At 38.7% G+C, this 18,671-nt stretch overlaps 2 protein-coding genes across 8 annotated transcripts in view; one reads left to right on the forward strand and one right to left on the reverse strand.

Moving 5' to 3' along the window:
- The window catches only part of LOC137255811 (RNA-binding motif, single-stranded-interacting protein 3-like), a 324,056-nt gene extending 315,797 nt beyond the window's left edge, over positions 1 to 8,259 (forward strand). For all 5 annotated transcript variants that reach the window (XM_067793352.1, XM_067793353.1, XM_067793355.1 and 2 more), the window contains 3 exons: positions 126 to 206; positions 612 to 678; positions 1,935 to 8,259. In XM_067793352.1, coding sequence (XP_067649453.1) covers positions 126 to 206; positions 612 to 677 — 147 coding nt within the window. In that variant the 3' untranslated portion in view covers position 678; positions 1,935 to 8,259. The remainder of the gene's footprint in view (positions 1 to 125; positions 207 to 611; positions 679 to 1,934) is intronic.
- A 349-nt stretch (positions 8,260 to 8,608) lies between these two features.
- LOC137255954 (carbonic anhydrase 7-like) lies at positions 8,609 to 18,372 on the reverse strand. Of its 3 annotated transcripts, none has more exons than XM_067793565.1 (9): positions 18,340 to 18,372; positions 15,768 to 16,395; positions 14,147 to 14,311; positions 13,820 to 13,965; positions 13,146 to 13,238; positions 11,121 to 11,193; positions 10,434 to 10,582; positions 10,221 to 10,275; positions 8,708 to 8,794 (listed from the first exon to the last, which is right to left on the reverse strand). In XM_067793565.1, exons 2-9 carry the CDS (start codon positions 16,006 to 16,008, stop codon positions 8,748 to 8,750), a joined length of 969 nt encoding a protein of 322 aa, XP_067649666.1. In that variant the 5' UTR covers positions 16,009 to 16,395; positions 18,340 to 18,372; the 3' UTR covers positions 8,708 to 8,747. The 3 variants fall into 3 exon arrangements, with proteins under 3 accessions (XP_067649665.1, XP_067649666.1, XP_067649664.1); XM_067793563.1 differs by having other exon boundaries at positions 10,167 to 10,275; XM_067793564.1 differs by having other exon boundaries at positions 8,609 to 10,275.
- Positions 18,373 to 18,671: the final 299 nt, after the last annotated feature.

The following is an 18,671-nucleotide window of genomic DNA, read 5'->3' on the forward strand; positions in this document are numbered from 1 at the left end:
TTTAAAGATTATATGCATAAATATGTGAATACATTTATGAAGACAACTGGGAAATGACTCAAGTTGTATGTTTCTTTTGTTGATCTGTTTCCTAGTGTTAATGTTTGATGTGTTTGTTATTTCAGTATGTCGCCAGCCCCTATGCCCAGCTGGCTTACCAACAGGGGACACAGACTGGGGCCATGCTGACAACTCTCCCCATGGAGGTATGTGATTGGTCAGCAAATGTACCTTGATCAATAGTCACTCTTGTTAGAGCCAGGGCATCTTCCCCATCTGTAGTCATTATTCTCGGGCCAGAACATCTTTCCTAGTCTATAGTCACCATGCTCTGGCCAGAACATTCTCCCTAATCTATAGATACTACGCTTTGGCCAGAACGTCTTCCCTTTTTGCCAGATCATCTTGTAGTCAGATCTGTAGTCACTGAATGTCTACCTTTTCAATTCTGAAGCTATAATGTCTAGGGTTTGTGAAGACTCTGACACTAATGGTAGTATGAGCAGTAGTGATCAGTACTGACATTGTGAAGTCCATGGTCTGTCTTTTATTTTTGCAATAAAAGTTGTGAAGCACTTGGCGTTTCCGTTAATTTCAGTGTTTTGTTCCAGGATCATAATTCGAATGAAGAATCTGCCCAGCATCACTTTCAAGCCTATGCTGCCGCTGCCAAATAGAGTGAGTGACACTGAATGTGATATTGAGTGAGTTGGGGATTTCAGATGTGATATTAGGTTGCGTTAAAAAAATCAAATGTTTCCCTGGCACATTTTTCTTCAAAAGTGATGAGGCTGGTAGGACTTTGTTTTAAGTTTTTGATAGGGAGGGACACATTTTTGTGTTTTTCTCACAGCTTTGATGTTTAACATGTGTTAATGAGTTGTAGTCTCAGTCGCTCATTCTCACAGACTCTCATTCTTACAGACACTCATTCTTACAGACTCTCATTCTTACAGACTCTCATTCTTACAGACTCTCATTCTTACAGACACTCATTCTTACAGACTCTCATTCTTATAGTGGACAAATGGATGATCAGGATGCGGCCAAGTCGGAATTATTTTTAATAAAAGTGACAATGTCCGAGAAACATTTAACTTTTTTATTCAGGCTTAGACATTTGCCTCATTGGGGGAACTATCACTCCACAAGTTCGTTACTGCAGAAAGATGATGGAAAGTGTTGAACATTTTAACAGACACAGATCTACATAGCTTTCCGTATACAAGGCCTTGGCCCCATTTCACAAAGTTCTTATAGGACTGAAATCTCTCGAAACTTTTCTTATAGCATTCATACATCCTGTACTGTAACATTGACTTACGATTGTTGTAGTGCTATGAGAGGTTTGTTAAATGGGTCCCTGTCTTCATTTTGAAAATGGGAGTAGAAAGTCAGATTGTGACTGGTATTATTCTATGGTCTGTATTTTTCACATGTAGCAGTAGAGAGTTATGTCCCTTGGTGACAGGATAAGCACCTGGAGTCAGCATTTTCATGTGTGCTTGGTGTGTCATACATATTTCTGTGTGAATTACTGAAATAAATATTTACTGGCATGAAAAAAGTTTGCATTTAATTCCAGATGATTATTTGTATGTATTAATGTAGTACAGGCAAAACATAATTTTTGCACAAGTATCATATAAGTTGTGACACACTTGCTCGAGTGTAATAATTTCTTATTATCTATTTTGTTCATGTACATTTCTTAAAACATGGTAAGCAGTTGTGAGGGCCGTCTTCATTGACAACACATTCAGTTGTTTATTGAAGTCACAGATGACGAAATACAGAAACAGGGTTGCTAGAGGTTGCTATGACACTGGTTATGTTTCACCATATGGGTAATGATTTATGATAACAACATTTTTATCACTTTATATTATGATGTTTTTGATATAATAAAGAATCATACCATTCTTATGTTTCAGGCCTGATGTGCTAACAGCACATGTGTGTAAGTGCGTTCCACAGACGTTTCTAACGGCAACTGGCAGCCATGTTGTGACTGGGATGAGTGACTTCTCCATAGTCATGCTAATGGACAACTGACACGGACTATTTTTTACCATTTTGCAAATTCCCATTTTTTGACTGCGGGAGTGAGAGGTTTCATGTCAGAATATTTTTTATTTTTCCTTTTTGTTGAGAGCAAGTTTCATCATAACTGTGACCAAATGAACTTTTGACTTGTAAAGAGATACGTTTTAAGTCCTAAGTTAGTTCGTGTTACAATGTATAGAATTTTCGTATGTTTCGCCATGTAGATTACAAATGTTGATCTTTTCATAAAGATTCTTTGATTCATGTGTAAGTTTTTTAAGGACTGAGATTATACTCTTGACTATTTTGCTAATTGTAGACTTTTCATGAAGGGGGTATTGTAGTCAAGTGATCTTTACAGTTTATTGTTGTTTATTTTGCCAAATTTGAGGGATATTTTTACACCTATACACTAGGAAGTGCACTTTCTATTTTGTATGTTGGTCTGTGAATTCAGCGACCAGTGCACGGTCAAGATGGTGACTTTATTCACTGTTATTCATGGTTATTGAGCTAGAATCAACATGAATTTTTCCAGTTGTATATTTTTGTGTTAGATGTTAGATTTTGATGGCTTCCTCACCACAAACCAGAGATGTAAAAGGTTGTTTGTGTATAACTAATGTCATGTTGAACCACACTGTTACAAGTTTCATCACCTATTAGTAGGTTAGTACTATATCGTTGGTCCTCATTGAAACATTTGAGAGATATTGTACCCACATCCGCAAAGTATTGTGGATGAATCAAGAACGTTTCACCTATTCAACTCCTGTATCATGTATACAGAGCTAGAAAGGTTAGGAATCATGACAGTTCTGACATATTTTTATGATACTGTCATAAGTTTCATGGAGATATTATCTGTAAACACCCTTTATATGTTCCCTTTCTTTTCTTCTTCAGTATACTTTCACGGGCGGTGGGGTAGCCTAATGGTTCAAGTGTTCGCTTGTCACACCACAGGTCTGGGTGTGATTCCTTACATGAATACAATGTGTGAAGCCCATTTCTGGTGTACCCCACCGTGATATTGCTGGAATATTGCTAAAATTGTTGTAAAATTAAACTCACTCACTCACTCACTCATTATGCTTTCATCAAGTGCTAAACTGTGGTTCCATGGATACTACAGCGCCCTTTTATATCCCTGGGATATGTGAGATAAGCAAATGTTGTATGTAGATTTAGTGATGCTTTTTTACTTTGTTTTTGAATTTTGGGCATCAGGTTTTCTGACTGCCATGTCACTGATGATGTACAGACGTAGTTTCATGCGTTGCTATGGTGATCTGTTATATGGTGGTTGTTAGCGTGAGAACGTCATTGTAGTGTATGTACATGAATCCTTGTGTCTGTGTTATAGACTTTTTAGGAGACAAACAGAAACTTTTGACAGTTTTTGGAATGTCGTTTTTAGATTTTAATGTTATCTTGGTGGTGTTAACAGAAGGCTTTTCACCTGTTCATGGTAGTTTTGTACAGAATCGTGTTTTACCTGTCATTGATGATGTTCGTGGTCTTCCGTATGTGGGACAATGGATTAGTTTTTAGTGGTCAAATTTCTACAGACTTATTTTACATCAGTTTTCGATATATACAGATTTTTATCTTTCTTTTCCATTTGTTTGACCAGTAAAAATTAATGACCTATTTCTGTAGCTCATTGGACTACACCACTGAAAAGCCAATCCGGATCTAGTTTAATGCGTCAATTTCAGTTACGGAGAAATGGGAATGTTTATTTGAATCACATTAGTAAGAGCTTATGGTTCCAGAATGCCATCAACTTACATTAAGCCTTAGGCATCTATGTTCAATGTTCATAAAGAAAATTGTACAGACAAATTCATTGTGTATTAATGGTAGGGGGTTTGAAATTTATTTAAGACTATTTTATCAGTGATATTCGTTGTTCCATCAAGAATTATGTATCTCCTGTAATTTATTCAAAACATCTGTGATATTGCTTAACATTTCCTAGGTTCTATCATTAACACTCAAGTCATATTTGGATGATGCCAGGCAGGGCTCAAGTCACTGCACAATGTAATCAGTGGAAATTTGTTATGGATTTTATTATATTTTTTTTGTTACAACGGCCAGTTTCAATCCCTATCTGTAAAGAACCCACATATTCTTTGTACATATTTTTGAGTCACCCCATGCTCTGTAACATCGGAACAAACAGGCTGAGGTGCATGCACAGTGTCCATCGATGTGATCAGGCACCTTTGTAGTAGCGATCCAGGTGATGGGCTCAGCACCATGTCCTTGCATAATACACTTACCCAACACCGATAAACTGATATGAAGTCACCCTCCAATACAATCTACAGGTGAACATGTTAATGTTGGATATTTCATTAATGATAAGATCAGACTATTTTTGGATGAATGTTATACATTTCTATGTACATCATCTTAAAAGAGGTTCTTGTCTTTGGAGCATCACACTTGACTAATCCAAGACTTAGGTGGCAGACATTAGTTCATAATAGCTTGAGAAAGCATCAAAAGCAATGGCCAATTTTTGCTAAAAATGTGATACAGCAAAGGGTCATTAAATATATGGCAGTCCAACCTAAAATCAAACTCAAATGATCAGGAATATTATATACTGGGTAGTCTATCATCAATGTTATGAGTCATCCCTTCCGAATATCAAATGAATGAACCCCTTTAAAGATCCGATAGTTACAGTCATGGCCAGTCATCAACATTTATCAAGAATTTACCCTTGACAGTCAGTGAGAGACTTTTTTTTATCTAGAATATTTTCTGGCAATCATTGGATTAGATATGCGATCTCAAGTTTGAATGATATTACCATCAAAATGATCAGATCTATGTACAAAGTTGGTGTACATATGGGTTGGAAATCTCCAGGGTCTTATCTTCATTCTTGTTCATGAATTGATCAAATTTTACATAGGAACGGAAGCACAGAGGTCATTCAGAACTTTGTGTCAAAAGGTTTAGCCTCCGATTTTCACATCCAGATGGTGCAGAGATTTGTTTATCCAACTTAGAGAGCCTGGGTACTTTTTGATTTGCTCTTTTTTCTTGGTGTTTCCTTGTACAGACATTGACGGACCAATGAAGCAGCTGAGTGCTCCTGTTGGAATACCTCATTGTGAAGTGAAGGTAGATGTAGTCATGTGTCCTGAACACTGTACACAGCTAGGTATAATCTCAGAATGATCAATCTCATACAAACACTCCATCCATTTCTGAATATGTCAGCACCAACCCTTGTGCAGGATACTCAACTAGTTGGTAGCAACAAATTAACATCATGTGTAATAGTGTATGTTGTTCATAGATGTACATACGATTACAGTGCCAGTGAAGAAATGTACCAGTAACAGTCCAGTGTTTGTCGGCTGTCAACTACCATTGTCCGCTTCTATCAGTAGTCAAGGTCATCTTCTCATCATGATAGTAAAGTGCCATTTTAATTGAAATATGTTTCAATTACATATTAATTGTTTTGAATGCTTGATACTTCAACGTGTGACCAAGTGTGGTTATGCTGGCAGTTACTGAAGGAATGGTTTGTGAGTGCCCAAGAGCAGAACAGGATTTCATTCTGAGATTAGTCCTGATGTTTTTACAGGTGTACATTACAACTGTCATTACTGTTTGTTAGATGCTTGTTCTTCAAACACATTGTCTTTTCTCACAAACTACCACAGGGCAGGGGTTTGTTAAATCATGCAGCAAGACCCAAGCACAGTTTTACATTCTGTTGAATGATGAGTTATAAGGCAATAACTGATGAGTTATACATAATTCTTACATGGATTGTGATGCAATATCTGGCAAGTCTTTGACAACCTTCAGCTGTGAGTTATGAAGCAATATGTTTTACACTGTTTAATCGTGAGTTGTGTAGCAGTAACTCAAGCCATGTTAAGAGGCTCTAACGCTCAAATGTTACACACTGTTATGAAAAGATATCTCAGATATGTTACACACCATTTGGCCAGGAGTTATGAAGCACTAATTCTCAAATGTTACACACTGTTCAGCTTTGAGTTATGAAACAGTAACTGTGTTATGTTACCCTCTGTTTAGACATTAGTTATGAAGCAATAACTCTAACATGTTGTGTACTGTTGAAATGACAATGTATTTGAAGACTGTAGTTCCAAGATGCCATAACATTACCTGCCTGTTTGCTGTTGTGTGGGTCTTCATGATTATAAACTTTTACAGACACACAAATGGTCAACATCTATACATGGCATTTGGCCCCAGACATCCTATTTTTCAGTTTTCAATCTGTCCAATTATCTTGTGCCTTCATTTCAAGTAGTTAAAATTTGTTAGTTATAATTATGCAAAACCAAGTGCAAATTAAATCAATACCTGTGTGATCTATGTGACAAGGTTCATTATGCAAAGCTTATTTTTGGTTACCGATCTTTGCTGTGGACGTTTGTCTGCATAGAACATTTACTGTAGCCATTGACCATGGTTATTGTCATATTGATTCTCAACATTGTTGAACTGTGTGGCAGGCATGTACCCACAAACAGGAAGTATAAACTTCAGCTGCATTTTGTTACTTCCTAACTCAGATTAAGAAAATACCAATATCTGTCCAAGTCTGTTGACACTGATTCCATATACCATGGAGAAAAACATGGGGTTTCATGGACTGTAGATACATTTGATAAACACATCAGTTATTTCCTGGAGATGTGTCTTCAGTTGGCAGCAAGAGCAGCAAATGAAGGTAACGTCTGATTCAGGACTAGAACTGGATCTTTGTAGTCTGTTCTGTGGGTACTTGTCTGACATTTCAGAGTTAAAAAGTTGATCCTGTGCATGTGTTCTCACACTCTTTGTAACATTCAAAGCAAGAGTAGATTTTACGGGTATCTGGTTTCTACCATTGAAAGAAACTTCCAGGATAAAGCATTACAGGTTACGATCATACATACACGTTCAAGTTGGAGCTCTGAAATGTCCGCAGTTTGGATGTATCTAGTTAAGTGTACAGTCTGTTTCCTATATTCCATCAGTGCACTTGTTACAACACCACATCACAATATCACATCCTAGGGTGGCATTTAAGACCTGAACTTTCAGCAGAATAGAATTACATTGTTGCTATAGAAACAGGAAGCAGCACTAAAGCACCTTGTTGCTATTGAAACAAAGAGCAGCACAGAATACCTTGTCACTTCAGAAACAGAACAGAACTTGTTGCTTCCGAGAAGATGATCAGCTAGTGGATGGATGCAGTGTGGCATCGGGGATAAACAGCAGCATAGGAATATGTCCATGTTGCTGATACAAAAGCAGCACAGAATCATTAGGTATTTATAACCTAGGTCATCTAGGTATATATAACCTGTCGTTTTGGTGTATATACGCCGGGTCATTGGGGTATATATAACCCAAGGTCATCTAGGTGTATATACGCCGGGTCATTGGGGTATATATAACCCAAGGTGATCTAGGTGTATATACGCCGGGTCATTGGGGTATATATAACCCAAGGTCATCTAGGTGTATATACGCCGGGTCATTGGGGTATATATAACCCAAGGTCATCTAGGTGTATATACGCCGGGTCATTGGGGTATATATAACCCAAGGTCATCTAGGTGTATATACACTGGGTCATCAAGGCATATATAACCTAACATAATCTAGGTATATATATATAACCTGCCATTTAGGTGTATATATACACTAGATCATCCTGGTATATATAACATAGGTCATTCCGGTGCATATACACTTTGTTACCTAGGTATATTTCTCCAAAGTCATCTGGGTATATAACCTAGATCATCAAGATATATGTTATCAAGGGTAAGATATGCATGCTGATACTGGAAGAAAGGACATTGCACTGTGACTCAGGTGTGCGCATTGCATTAAGGTTGACAGCAACTTAATGATTGTCCAATGGAATAACCAAGCACTGACCAATGTCCTCCACAACCAGGAGAAGGTACATGTAACATCTAGTGAAACAGTGTTCTGGTGCAAAGGTTATTTTTGCAAGAAGTAGCTGCCTAGGTTTTGTACTTTGATCGCTGGTCCATATTTAACCAAATTATTTTGGATGATTTGTTGTTTACAAGTTGACGGACCATGTTGGTAGATAAACATGTTGATGATAACTGGCCCATTGCTAGGTGTTCCTTCTAGGCTTACGATGCCTAAATGAAATAAAAAGATCGGATCATGTCTTGACTTTGTGTTTTTATGCTCTACAGTTTGAATGCATGTGTGAGCGAGTGTGTAGATTTGGTTGGTTTGTTGTTAAATGGCATGTGCACCAATATTCCATCTGAGTGAGATCAGTAAACAACTGGACCAGACAATCCTGTGAGCAGGAGGCCTCATAAGCATCAATCTATGCAGCTGGTTTGGTTGTTCTTTATTGCTGAACTTTACCTGTATGGCGGCAGTTTGTAAATAATCGAGTCCTGAAAAGAGTGAATGCATTTAGTTTAGGTATTGACAGTTTAACAACATTATATGATGCAAGCAAGGTTAGTGTTAGGAAGTCAAGAGTAACATGACGTAACATATAAATGTTTATTTCTGTTTCAGGAGAGAACACATAAACATCTTGTAGAAAGATATAACAATATAAATAACTATCACAATGTTGACATAAAATCATCAGGTAATGCTGCACTCACTAATTATATATAATGTAACATGGCTGCCTATTTCCTTGTTCCTTTGTTGTTCAAGGCAGCAATTTTCCAGTGGTCTGGAAATGATAAATCTGGACCTGACAATCCGGTGACCAACATCATAAGCATCTTTCTTTAAATTTGCAACTGGGATTTGATGACATGTCAACCAAGTTAGACCGTCTGACCACCTGATCCAGTTAGTTGTTACGACAAGCAATATACCTGCTTACAAGCAAGTAACATTTTCTATGTGCCCAGCTGTGAATGCTGAACTCATTTGGTTCCTCATTGAGGTAATTCTCCAGTAACATTGAATCATGTATCATGCATGGAAGTCACTGATGTTTTGCGAATGCAAATCGATGGAAGGGAGGTAACTCTAAATCTGTTTTTCTGATCGTACGCAAAATCTACTGATGGTTGCAAAAAGTTTTGTACCCATGCTTCAAACAGTTCAAAGTTAGCACTGAGATGTACAATAATATAAATATCTTGTTCACTGGTCTCTTGGAGCCCATGGGATGATGTACCTCGATGTTTATGTTTATTTAAAGAAACACCCAGGGTACATCAACCCACACAGTTAACAAAAGAACTGGAATTTGCCTCTGAATGCTGCTAGTAACATGCTTGATGCTTGTCAACACATGGCGTGATCTATCACTTGATGGCATCACTGCAGTCTACATAGACCAAACATGATTAGGCTCCAGTCTGTCAGTTTAGGGATCTCTGCGCAGGAAGGCAGCTATTGCACTATAACATGTTTAGAATCAGGACAACTGTATCATGAAGGTCATGTGAGGTGTTTGGTCACAGCTTGGGCACACAGTAAATGTAAATATAATTGAGAATATCTGGTCCTTTGTTAGATAGAATGACTGACATACACACTATCCTCTGCCCACCCAGCAAACCAGATATCCTATATCCCCCTGATGTCCTACATGCAACGTTCTAGGCTGACACAAATGCCTAAAGGACAACAACACTGGCTAATCAATATGCACATTTCCATAAACACGAAGAAATATTATACTTTCGAGATCAGTACCAAAATACCCGTTCTTGATGAACACAATTCAACCCATGCTTGGGTGCACAGAAAATGTACATCCTGAACACAAGGCAAACCCAGAAATACCTCCTCTGTTGGACAAACACCATGTTGGTGTTGACAAGCCATAAATATCAGGGCCTCCTTTCACAAAGCACTAACATGATCATAAATCACTAATGCAACCTTAGTGCAATGTTAAAGAATAGGAGTTAAGGTTAATCATAGTAAAGGTTACTTCGTGAAAACAGCCCCTGATGTCCAAGACCAATGTATTACCGTGGTAATCAGGACAGGAAGCGACATCCATCAGATCCTTAACACCTGGTGTTCTGTACCAACCCAGTACAACCCATGTCATTACAGAAGATGATCACTCAGGAACTAACATGTGTTGCTATCCACCCTTCGACTGCTGAGAGCTTGAAGGGGTCTGGCATTACCGAAATCCGACAGATGAGCTGCATCCTTCACCTTCAGTGTCCTCAGTATGGCCACCTTCAGAGAAAAAGATGCATTAAACAATAGAAATGCACACCACATGTTCTGCTTTCACATCTTTTTGTTTTGTTTAAAACATTCAGCAAAGTTAGGGGTTACTAGATTTTTTTTCGATGGTAATTCTTTTTTCAACAGAGAGGATCAGCTGTTCCCACCTTCTCCTGGGTTGTGATGATCGGTTTCTGCATCACGATCCATCGGACAGACTCGGAGCATGATGGTGTTGTCAGTGAGCCGAAGTAGGTGTAGAACTTGCCACCAGTGGGCAGCAGTTGCCGAGGATCCAGGGTCACTGAGATACCAGCTTCGTTTACAACAGAAATAGAGAGTATTGCAATATTTTTCTGAAGAAGAAGACTGATCGGAACTGACATACTACCATCGTTATCGTTTCAGTCATGTATCAACTACATCACACATATCAGTTTAGGGACCTTCATAATGTATGGCTAGGGGATGACGATTATTTTAAAGGGAGGGGGGTGACCCATTTGGTTCTGGGGAGGTAGGGGGAAGGCGGTTCATCAATTTTTTAACAAGTGTACTATGGGGTACTATGGGGTACCCATATATATATAAGAGCATATATATATATTTACACACATACATACATACATACATACATACATACATACATACATACATACATACATACATACATACATACATACATACATACATACATACATACATACATACATACATACATATATATATATATATGCTCTTATATATATATGGGTTTGTATGAACTGATGGACTCATATGTGTTGGGGCGATATAAATAAATGGATTCATATGACAAGGTGGACTGACATAATATGGCTTTTGATATATCTTACTTCTGTTGTCATTCAGCTTTTGTACTCCTTCTGCGAATGAGTTGAATGCTGAGTTGTTTGAAGATGATCCTTCCTGCAAGAGAAAATAGCACATAATCTGGTGGAGGTATGACATGTGACTGGGTGTATACCTGTCTCTCCAGACATGGCTTCATCAGTGTATGAAACAAGGCACGTCCGACCACCCTGGACAGACTAGGTTTCTGACAGACGTTCTAAATTTACAGCTAGCTGGCCGGTCTGGTAATTTTTTTGATGTTCCAAACACTTGAGTAAATTCACCATATCTTGGTATCTGGTCTGGCTAAATCCTTTTTGGACTGGTAACATTTTCAAGTAACCAGCCCTTATGTCTGACTGGGCTGATGGCTTATTTCATACACTGGCTTCATGTGTGTCATTAAATGATTAAATGTAAGCATACCAGAAAATTCAACCGTGACAAGTGTCAAAATAAAAGACAAAACATCAAGTCCATCAACATCAACAGCAACCAAAAACAAAAAACAACAAAATACAGAAGCCATCAGTAAAAGTGCCCTACAGTCAACAGACATAAACTCATAAATTCAGCAACAGTGGTCTCCCTTTGACCATGTATCTAAATCTGTGTTCAACAGATGTGAGTGTTCTGCTTGAGGAAAAATGTGCCATCCATCCATCCATCCATCCTTCAGTGTGAAACACTGATGAAACTACGTGCTTAATCAATTAATCGAAAAAAATGGATAATCAATATACATTTGTAAGTGATAAGATAAAGTGGTATTGCTTGAAAGATATCATTCATATTACACCAGTTTATGTCCTACTATGAGAGATTAACTGGATTAACATAAGAGAATGCAGACTTTTGAAGCTCTCTTAGCGCTAACACAGTCATAAGTGTCATACACTATTATTAACTAATGACTATCTTAGCGCTGAGAGGGCTTCCAAAATCTAGACCCTGGTTGTCAATAACAACCTGCATTAGTAAAGACAGAATATTGTTCCTGTGAGTTTAGGACAAGTACGTGTTGCCCCTGTGTCACAGAACTACAGTATTTACTGACAACCGTTGTTTGTTTCATTTTCTCTGCTTACTTGTAATCATGTACAGATCCCCAGGTAAGAATACAGATTTGTTCAAGCAAACCATGAGGATCACAAGAGGTGGCTAAACGGATCAGGCAACCAGACTAGGTTATTTAGTTGCCTGAGTATCACTGCATGCCAGTCACATGGGTCAATGGTCATGACGTCACTGACTGATTACTTTCTGACAGGGTGAAACCTTCATCCCATTGGAGTCACAAGTTCGCTGTAGAAGGAATGAAAAAATGTAACATAAATCAATACTAAAATATACCTAGCTTTACTCAGTATGTAATTGCTTTTGCCAAGTGTATGTATATGTGTATGTATGCCTTAGGCCTAATTACAGAAAAAACTGTCTGTCTCTCTGTACTTTCTGACAACCATGAGAGCGGAAATACAAAGAGGAATGAAAACAGCAAAACAAACATAGATGTGATAGTCAGGACTTATCATGGCAACACTGTCTTCTACGCATATCAGTGTAAGCCTCATTTGGATTCTGAAAACCATGTATGCCTTCTTCATTTCCTTTCATGTTAGTTCTCAAAGAATATATGGGTACTTGTACTGTTACAACTTGTTCAGCTAGACCTGATCAAGTGAATACAAATACATTGCATGACAACTGGTTGTGTCTATCATTGTGAAAAGGTGCATCTTTGTCACTTGATTGTTAACATGTCTGAACAGCTGAGACAAGGCTGTCATTTGACATCTCAGCATCGAGAAATGATCAGCAATGTCCAAACTTTCTTTATAAATGAAACTACAGATGGTTTAATGTTTCCGATGTAGGCATGCTTTGCATGCAAGCAACACTTATAACATTCTCGGCTCCCCTATTTAATAAAGTTAACTCTGACCTCCATCTGACCTCCATCTGACCTCCATCTGACCTCCAGGGTTATGAGTATGTAGAACAAGTTGTACCTGACGATTGCTTACCTCTAGAAATATTCCAATGACTGCTAGTCCATCCTGCTTGGCAACAGAAGCTCCAAAACTGCTATACTGCTTCTTATAGTGAACCAAGTGCAGCTACAACAACAGCAAACATATTATATATGTTATAGACAATTGACCATAGACCAAACTGACAGAACATGCAAGACACTTTCAAGGATGAAAACTTCTTTATGGTGTCATGAGGCTTTCCAACTTATGACATGACGATCAAACTCATCACTCTTTGACTGAATGACAGCACATAATGACTTAACCTATTATAGTGGTGGCAAACACAACTCACTGATGGTGGCAGTCTCACAAAGTGATGAGGAGTGACATATTCCTCTGAATATCTCTCTAAATACATACTCATACAATAACTCACATATTGTGAATAGAAACAAGAGGTATGTGTAATTTTGTTAGACCAACATAAGGTATTAACGATATTGAAATGTTCTCTACACACAGGAAGAGGAAACACTATTATTAATATTAACAATATGCGAGCTCAATTTTTGAGGAGTAAATTTAAAACATTTTATAGTCTGATTTCTATTGTTTTTCTGGTCTGTATTTCTTTGCCTTGGTGGACTGTGTGAGTTGTTGAAGAACTATTGCCTTTGTTGTGTGCTACATAGTGATAAGCAGATATAGAGTGTTGCACCAACCTCTCCAGACATGGGTTTGCCGTCCACGTGATGTTCTGAGGGGCAATGGAAGTGCATAGAGTCAAGGACATAGTCAGTGGTCACTTCAGGCAGAACTCCTGTCACCAGCTGGTGCTGCTTAGAGAAGGCGAGAACAGCGCCTTGACCTGGAGTGGAAAACAATCTCAGCTAGTATTTATACAACAATCACAATCATCATGAGTGAATTTTGCTCTTTGTTGTACTATGCTACAGTCTTCATTACTTGATCTATAGCAACTGGCCTTAACCAGATCAGGTAGCATATCAGTAAATGAGAATGTGATGTTGAGTCATAGCTGGCCTCACCTGTAGAACTGATGCTTCCATTTAGGGCACCTGTCGGGCTGCCTTGGTAGGTGATGGCACTGAAACCTCGACAGTAGAGGCTCTGGGTCTTGATGTCAATGGGGGACTGGATGGAGCCGGCACAGCACCGAGTCTCAGGAGCCAGGTGGCTCCAGTGTAGGGGACCTGCAGTAAGTGAATGAGTGAGTGATGCAAGTGAATGAGGCGAGTGAGTGAAAGTGAGTGAGGCAAGTGAGTGAAAGAGAGTGTGCATGAGGCGAGTGAGTTAAAGAGTGTGTTAATGAGGCAAATGAGGTGAATAAGTGAAACTCTTCAGTATTTCAGTCACATATCTAGTGTGTTGCTTTGTGGAAGCAAAGCTTGATATCAGTTGACATCACGAGTACAGGTATATTCAAGTTGTTGAATGACAAGGAATCGTAATTATTTTTTTCTGGTAATTAGTCATGACCTGCGAATCCTGGTATGGAAAAAAGGGACATAGCTCTCCACCGTGATTTGCTGTGATTTACAATGTGAACAGGTGTTCCACACATCTACCAAGAGATCTGACAGATAATGAAGAGGATGTAAAGATGAGGTAGAGAACTTCAGATGTAGTGATATGTTTAACTGATTATTTAATTTATCATTCTGTCAGGCGTCATTATCACTTTAATAATCACTGTGTTGCTGTTCTGATGGATCAGGGACCAGCTGTGAGTTTCACTCTGTTCCTGGGCCCACTTGTACAAAATGATCTTAGTGCTACGTCTATCTCAGTCGTATGCTGGAGAATGGAAGTTACAATCATTGTAGCACTAAGATCGATTCGTGCAAGTTTGCCCTGGTAGTTTATCCAGTGAGTGAAAAGCTTTTGTACCCAATTGTATGTGAGCTGCTCAGCGCTGATGTCATAAATATTCCAGCTATGACACCATGTGCCAGTAGAGTCTGGACCACACAATCCAGTGATTGACATCATGAGCATCACTCAGCACCATCAGTCTGACCAGAAAACACTGAGTCATCAGTTACCATTCCTGATACGTAGTTCTGGTCACAGTGACTCCAAAGTTCATAATAGTGACTTAGTGAGTGATTTTACTTATACGCCACACTCAGCAATACTCCAGCTATATGGTGGCGGTTTGTAAATAATCGAGTCTGGACCAGACAATCCAGGGATCAACAGCATGACCATCAATCTACGCAAATGGGAACCAATGACGTGTCATTCAAGTAAGCAAGTCTGACCACCCAATTCCATTAGTTGCCATTTATGGCAAGCATAGGCCTATTCTGTCCAAGACTTTCACGGGACATAATAACCCTACTATAGAACCGGAGTATAATTGGTCTTTAGCTACCTGTGCTTGTCATGAGACGAAGCTATGGTCAGATTTGCTGACTGTGTGTATGTGCAGATTTTACCACTTATTTTGCCCTTCAATGCCCTAATGAAGCAAGTCTAGAATTATACAGGTTCAGCATCTCTTATCACATTTAGACACTGGGTACTCTGAGATTAAACATTAGTCTAAACCTCAACCCCATCATTACTTCTAGTCACTCATGAAGTAGGTCAAGGTCAAGGCCTCTCACAGGCCAAATTTGAGTACATGTATAAAATTATTCTTACCATCAGCGCCATGAGGGTTGTAACCAAAAGTGACCAAGGGAGTAGCCGGACATATGTCATCAGACGGGCCTGTCGACTGATGTGTGAACACTATGACCAAGGTTATCACGGTTATCAGAATCACTCCTAAACCCAGGACTAAACTACATTTCTTGTAAGGACTGTCTGTGAGAAGCTGCCATATTACCACAAGATAGTTCCTACTGCTGTCAGAAATTAAGACATCTGTATCTTTGTCCATGGTAGTATACTGATCGATGTTCCTCACTGTCTAGCAATCAAGATGAACACATGACATACAGGAAGTATGATCACAGCTACAAAACAACTGATGGTATTCTGTTAGTGACACACAACAGAGTGAGCATTGTTGCTAGAAAACAAAACATGAACTTGCATAATGGAGGTAACAGTAGAGAGCTTGGGTCTTTAGTTCATCTTGTTGCATGGTGATCATTGATCATTCATCACAGGTGGGTATCTCTACTTCTTGTAAATCACAACTTCCTGTGCTCCAAGAATGGATGCAACTCTCCTGATCTCTGTTCTGTGACTGGGGAAAGTTTCTTTCTCTGGGAGGTTCATCATCGACGACAGCATGTAATGTCCATGTCAAGAGAAATGTCATCTGGGCAGATAGGTTCAGAATTAGTTATCTTGGAGTGAGTGAGTGAGTTAGGTTTTACTCTGATGTTAGCAATATTCCAGCAACCATGGTGGGGACATCCGAAGTGGGCTTCACACATTGTAACCATGTGGGGAATTGAACCTGGACCTTCAGCTTGATGAACACATCATCCCTAGCTTTCTTCTACATCTAGGAATAAGTCAGATGGGCTTAATGCCACTTGGAACAGTATTATATTTACATCATGGAGGAAAACCTAAAGTGATAAAAGTTTTATGTGCTCATGACTTAAGTGAAACCCACAAGAATGGAAACATAATCAGGACGAGGCATTTCAATACAAGATTCCACCCCATTATTTCCTGGTGTCCACAAGGGAGAAAACTCTTTACAGCAAACTGTGGCACCGAAAACGACAGTCTAACACATACTAAGACAAAAAGATTCAGTTCCACAGTGTTCATTCTAGGCAGCATCATTTGTACACTGACATTTAACATGGTGCACTGTAAATCTGAAACACAAGCGTGCAAAACTCCAAACTAAGTAGGTCTTGGAAAAACTCCAACAATCCATCTACTATAAAAAGTAAGTGAACTCACGGTTTAGAACTGTTGGCTGACAAGTCACAGCTACTTGACATGACATATAATATTCTCTATATGATAAAGATATGACAACTTGAGGCTAATGGACCATGGCAATACTTTATGGAAAGGCTGTAATGAACACTGGATACATAAATGCTTCTACTACAAAATAAACATAATATGCCACTAATTACCCATGTAAGTCAACTGAAATATCCCAAAGATTTCATCCCGTTCTTGATCACAGTACTACTATATTATCAACACCACGTGGCAGTCATGTTTCTAACGCTATCTAGGGTATCTGTGACCACACTTGATCATTTTTACACTGTCCACACACTTCACAATTATAACAGATATAATCTTCAACTCAACCACTGTAAGCAAATACCATATTGTCTGTATTAAATGATGTGCTGCCACTTTTAGACCAAACTGTCAGAAATCTTTACCAGCACCCCTACACAGGCCATGGCAAATCTACATGGCAGCGTATAATTTACAAACAGAACTGTGCAGCTGCTCAGGGAGTATTCTTATAACTTATGAAAGGGGTTAACGTTTAGTTACATGAGTGTAATCCTGCCAGTTTTAAACTACCTATTCATGACCATCGCGTGTTTTCTTCCTGTCACACAGGTTATAATGGTAAATACTGTTACATATTATATATTAATATTACATATTATATCCTCATTTCTGATATATCCAAACAGAACCTTGACAGTGGCTTTAAGCAGACCTGAGATACTATGACTTGTCCTTCATAAAGGGACACAGCTGGTTGGGTAGCCTAGCGTGAAAGCGCTTGCTTGTCAGGTTGAAGGCCCAGGTTTGATTCCCCACATCAATGTAATGCGTGAAGCCCATTTCTGGGGAGGATTGTTGCTGTATCTCAGGCTGATTCTGTAGGAATCATATCCCACACAACATGTGCCAAAGACTACATATTTGAAGATGACCATGGTTAGCAAATGTAAAGAGATTTATTTTGTAGTTGATGAATAAATAATTCCACAATACCCCATAAATACCTGTCTTGATATGCTTGTGTGATCGGCTGTTTAAAACATTGTACTTCACTCCAGCTTCTGTTGGTATCCTTCAACACTTATTTCTATACATTCTTATTTCGTATATTTTCCCACAGCAGATTTCGTAAACACCGCCCCTTTCCGAAATGACAGACTCTCCCTATGTCCGATATGCCTCCGTTTGTGAATCACAAAATTTGCCACAATGAAATCATTTGTCGCCATGCTGGACTAACACCCTTGAACTACACCCATACATCTGTCTAAGCACATACATGCATTTCTGTGACAGTTTCAAGATTGCACCCAATACTTACTGACAACCTTGTAAATTTCTGAGGCAACTGAACATATAGCAACATTCTAGAAATAAGAGTTACCTCCCTTAGATCGGGAAACCCGCATAATATATTATAATTAGCCAATGATCCCATGGAGCATGTAGAACATGAAGATCCAGCCTGAAAAACGCATTGGTGTGATACTCTGTCGATGAGATTGTGGGCGTCTTTGCGAGTTTGTAATTTAAAAAAATAAACTTTAAACGTTACCGAAAAGATTGTATTAAATAGTATATTATTATCAGAGAGTCTGAACAAAACGTGTCAGATATGTTGTACACTGTCAGAAACCAACGTGTAATGCATTC

The sequence above is a fragment of the Haliotis asinina genome, chromosome 11 (assembly GCF_037392515.1).
Source record: "Haliotis asinina isolate JCU_RB_2024 chromosome 11, JCU_Hal_asi_v2, whole genome shotgun sequence".
Taxonomy (NCBI): Eukaryota; Metazoa; Mollusca; class Gastropoda; order Lepetellida; family Haliotidae; genus Haliotis; species Haliotis asinina.

What these genes read in the sequence shown, in the direction of transcription:
- LOC137255954 (XM_067793563.1), bottom strand. Translation starts at nt 16,008, where the DNA reads ATGGACAAAGATACAGATGTCTTAATTTCTGACAGCAGTAGGAACTAT. An exon ending in AAAGCTGAATGACAACAGAA is followed by an intron (nt 10,583 to 11,120) that starts GTAAGATATATC and finishes TTGTAAACGAAG; the next exon opens with CTGGTATCTCAGTGACCCTG. An exon ending in AAGGGTGGATAGCAACACAT is followed by an intron (nt 8,795 to 10,166) that starts GTTAGTTCCTGA and finishes TATCATTTCCAG; the next exon opens with ACCACTGGAAAATTGCTGCC.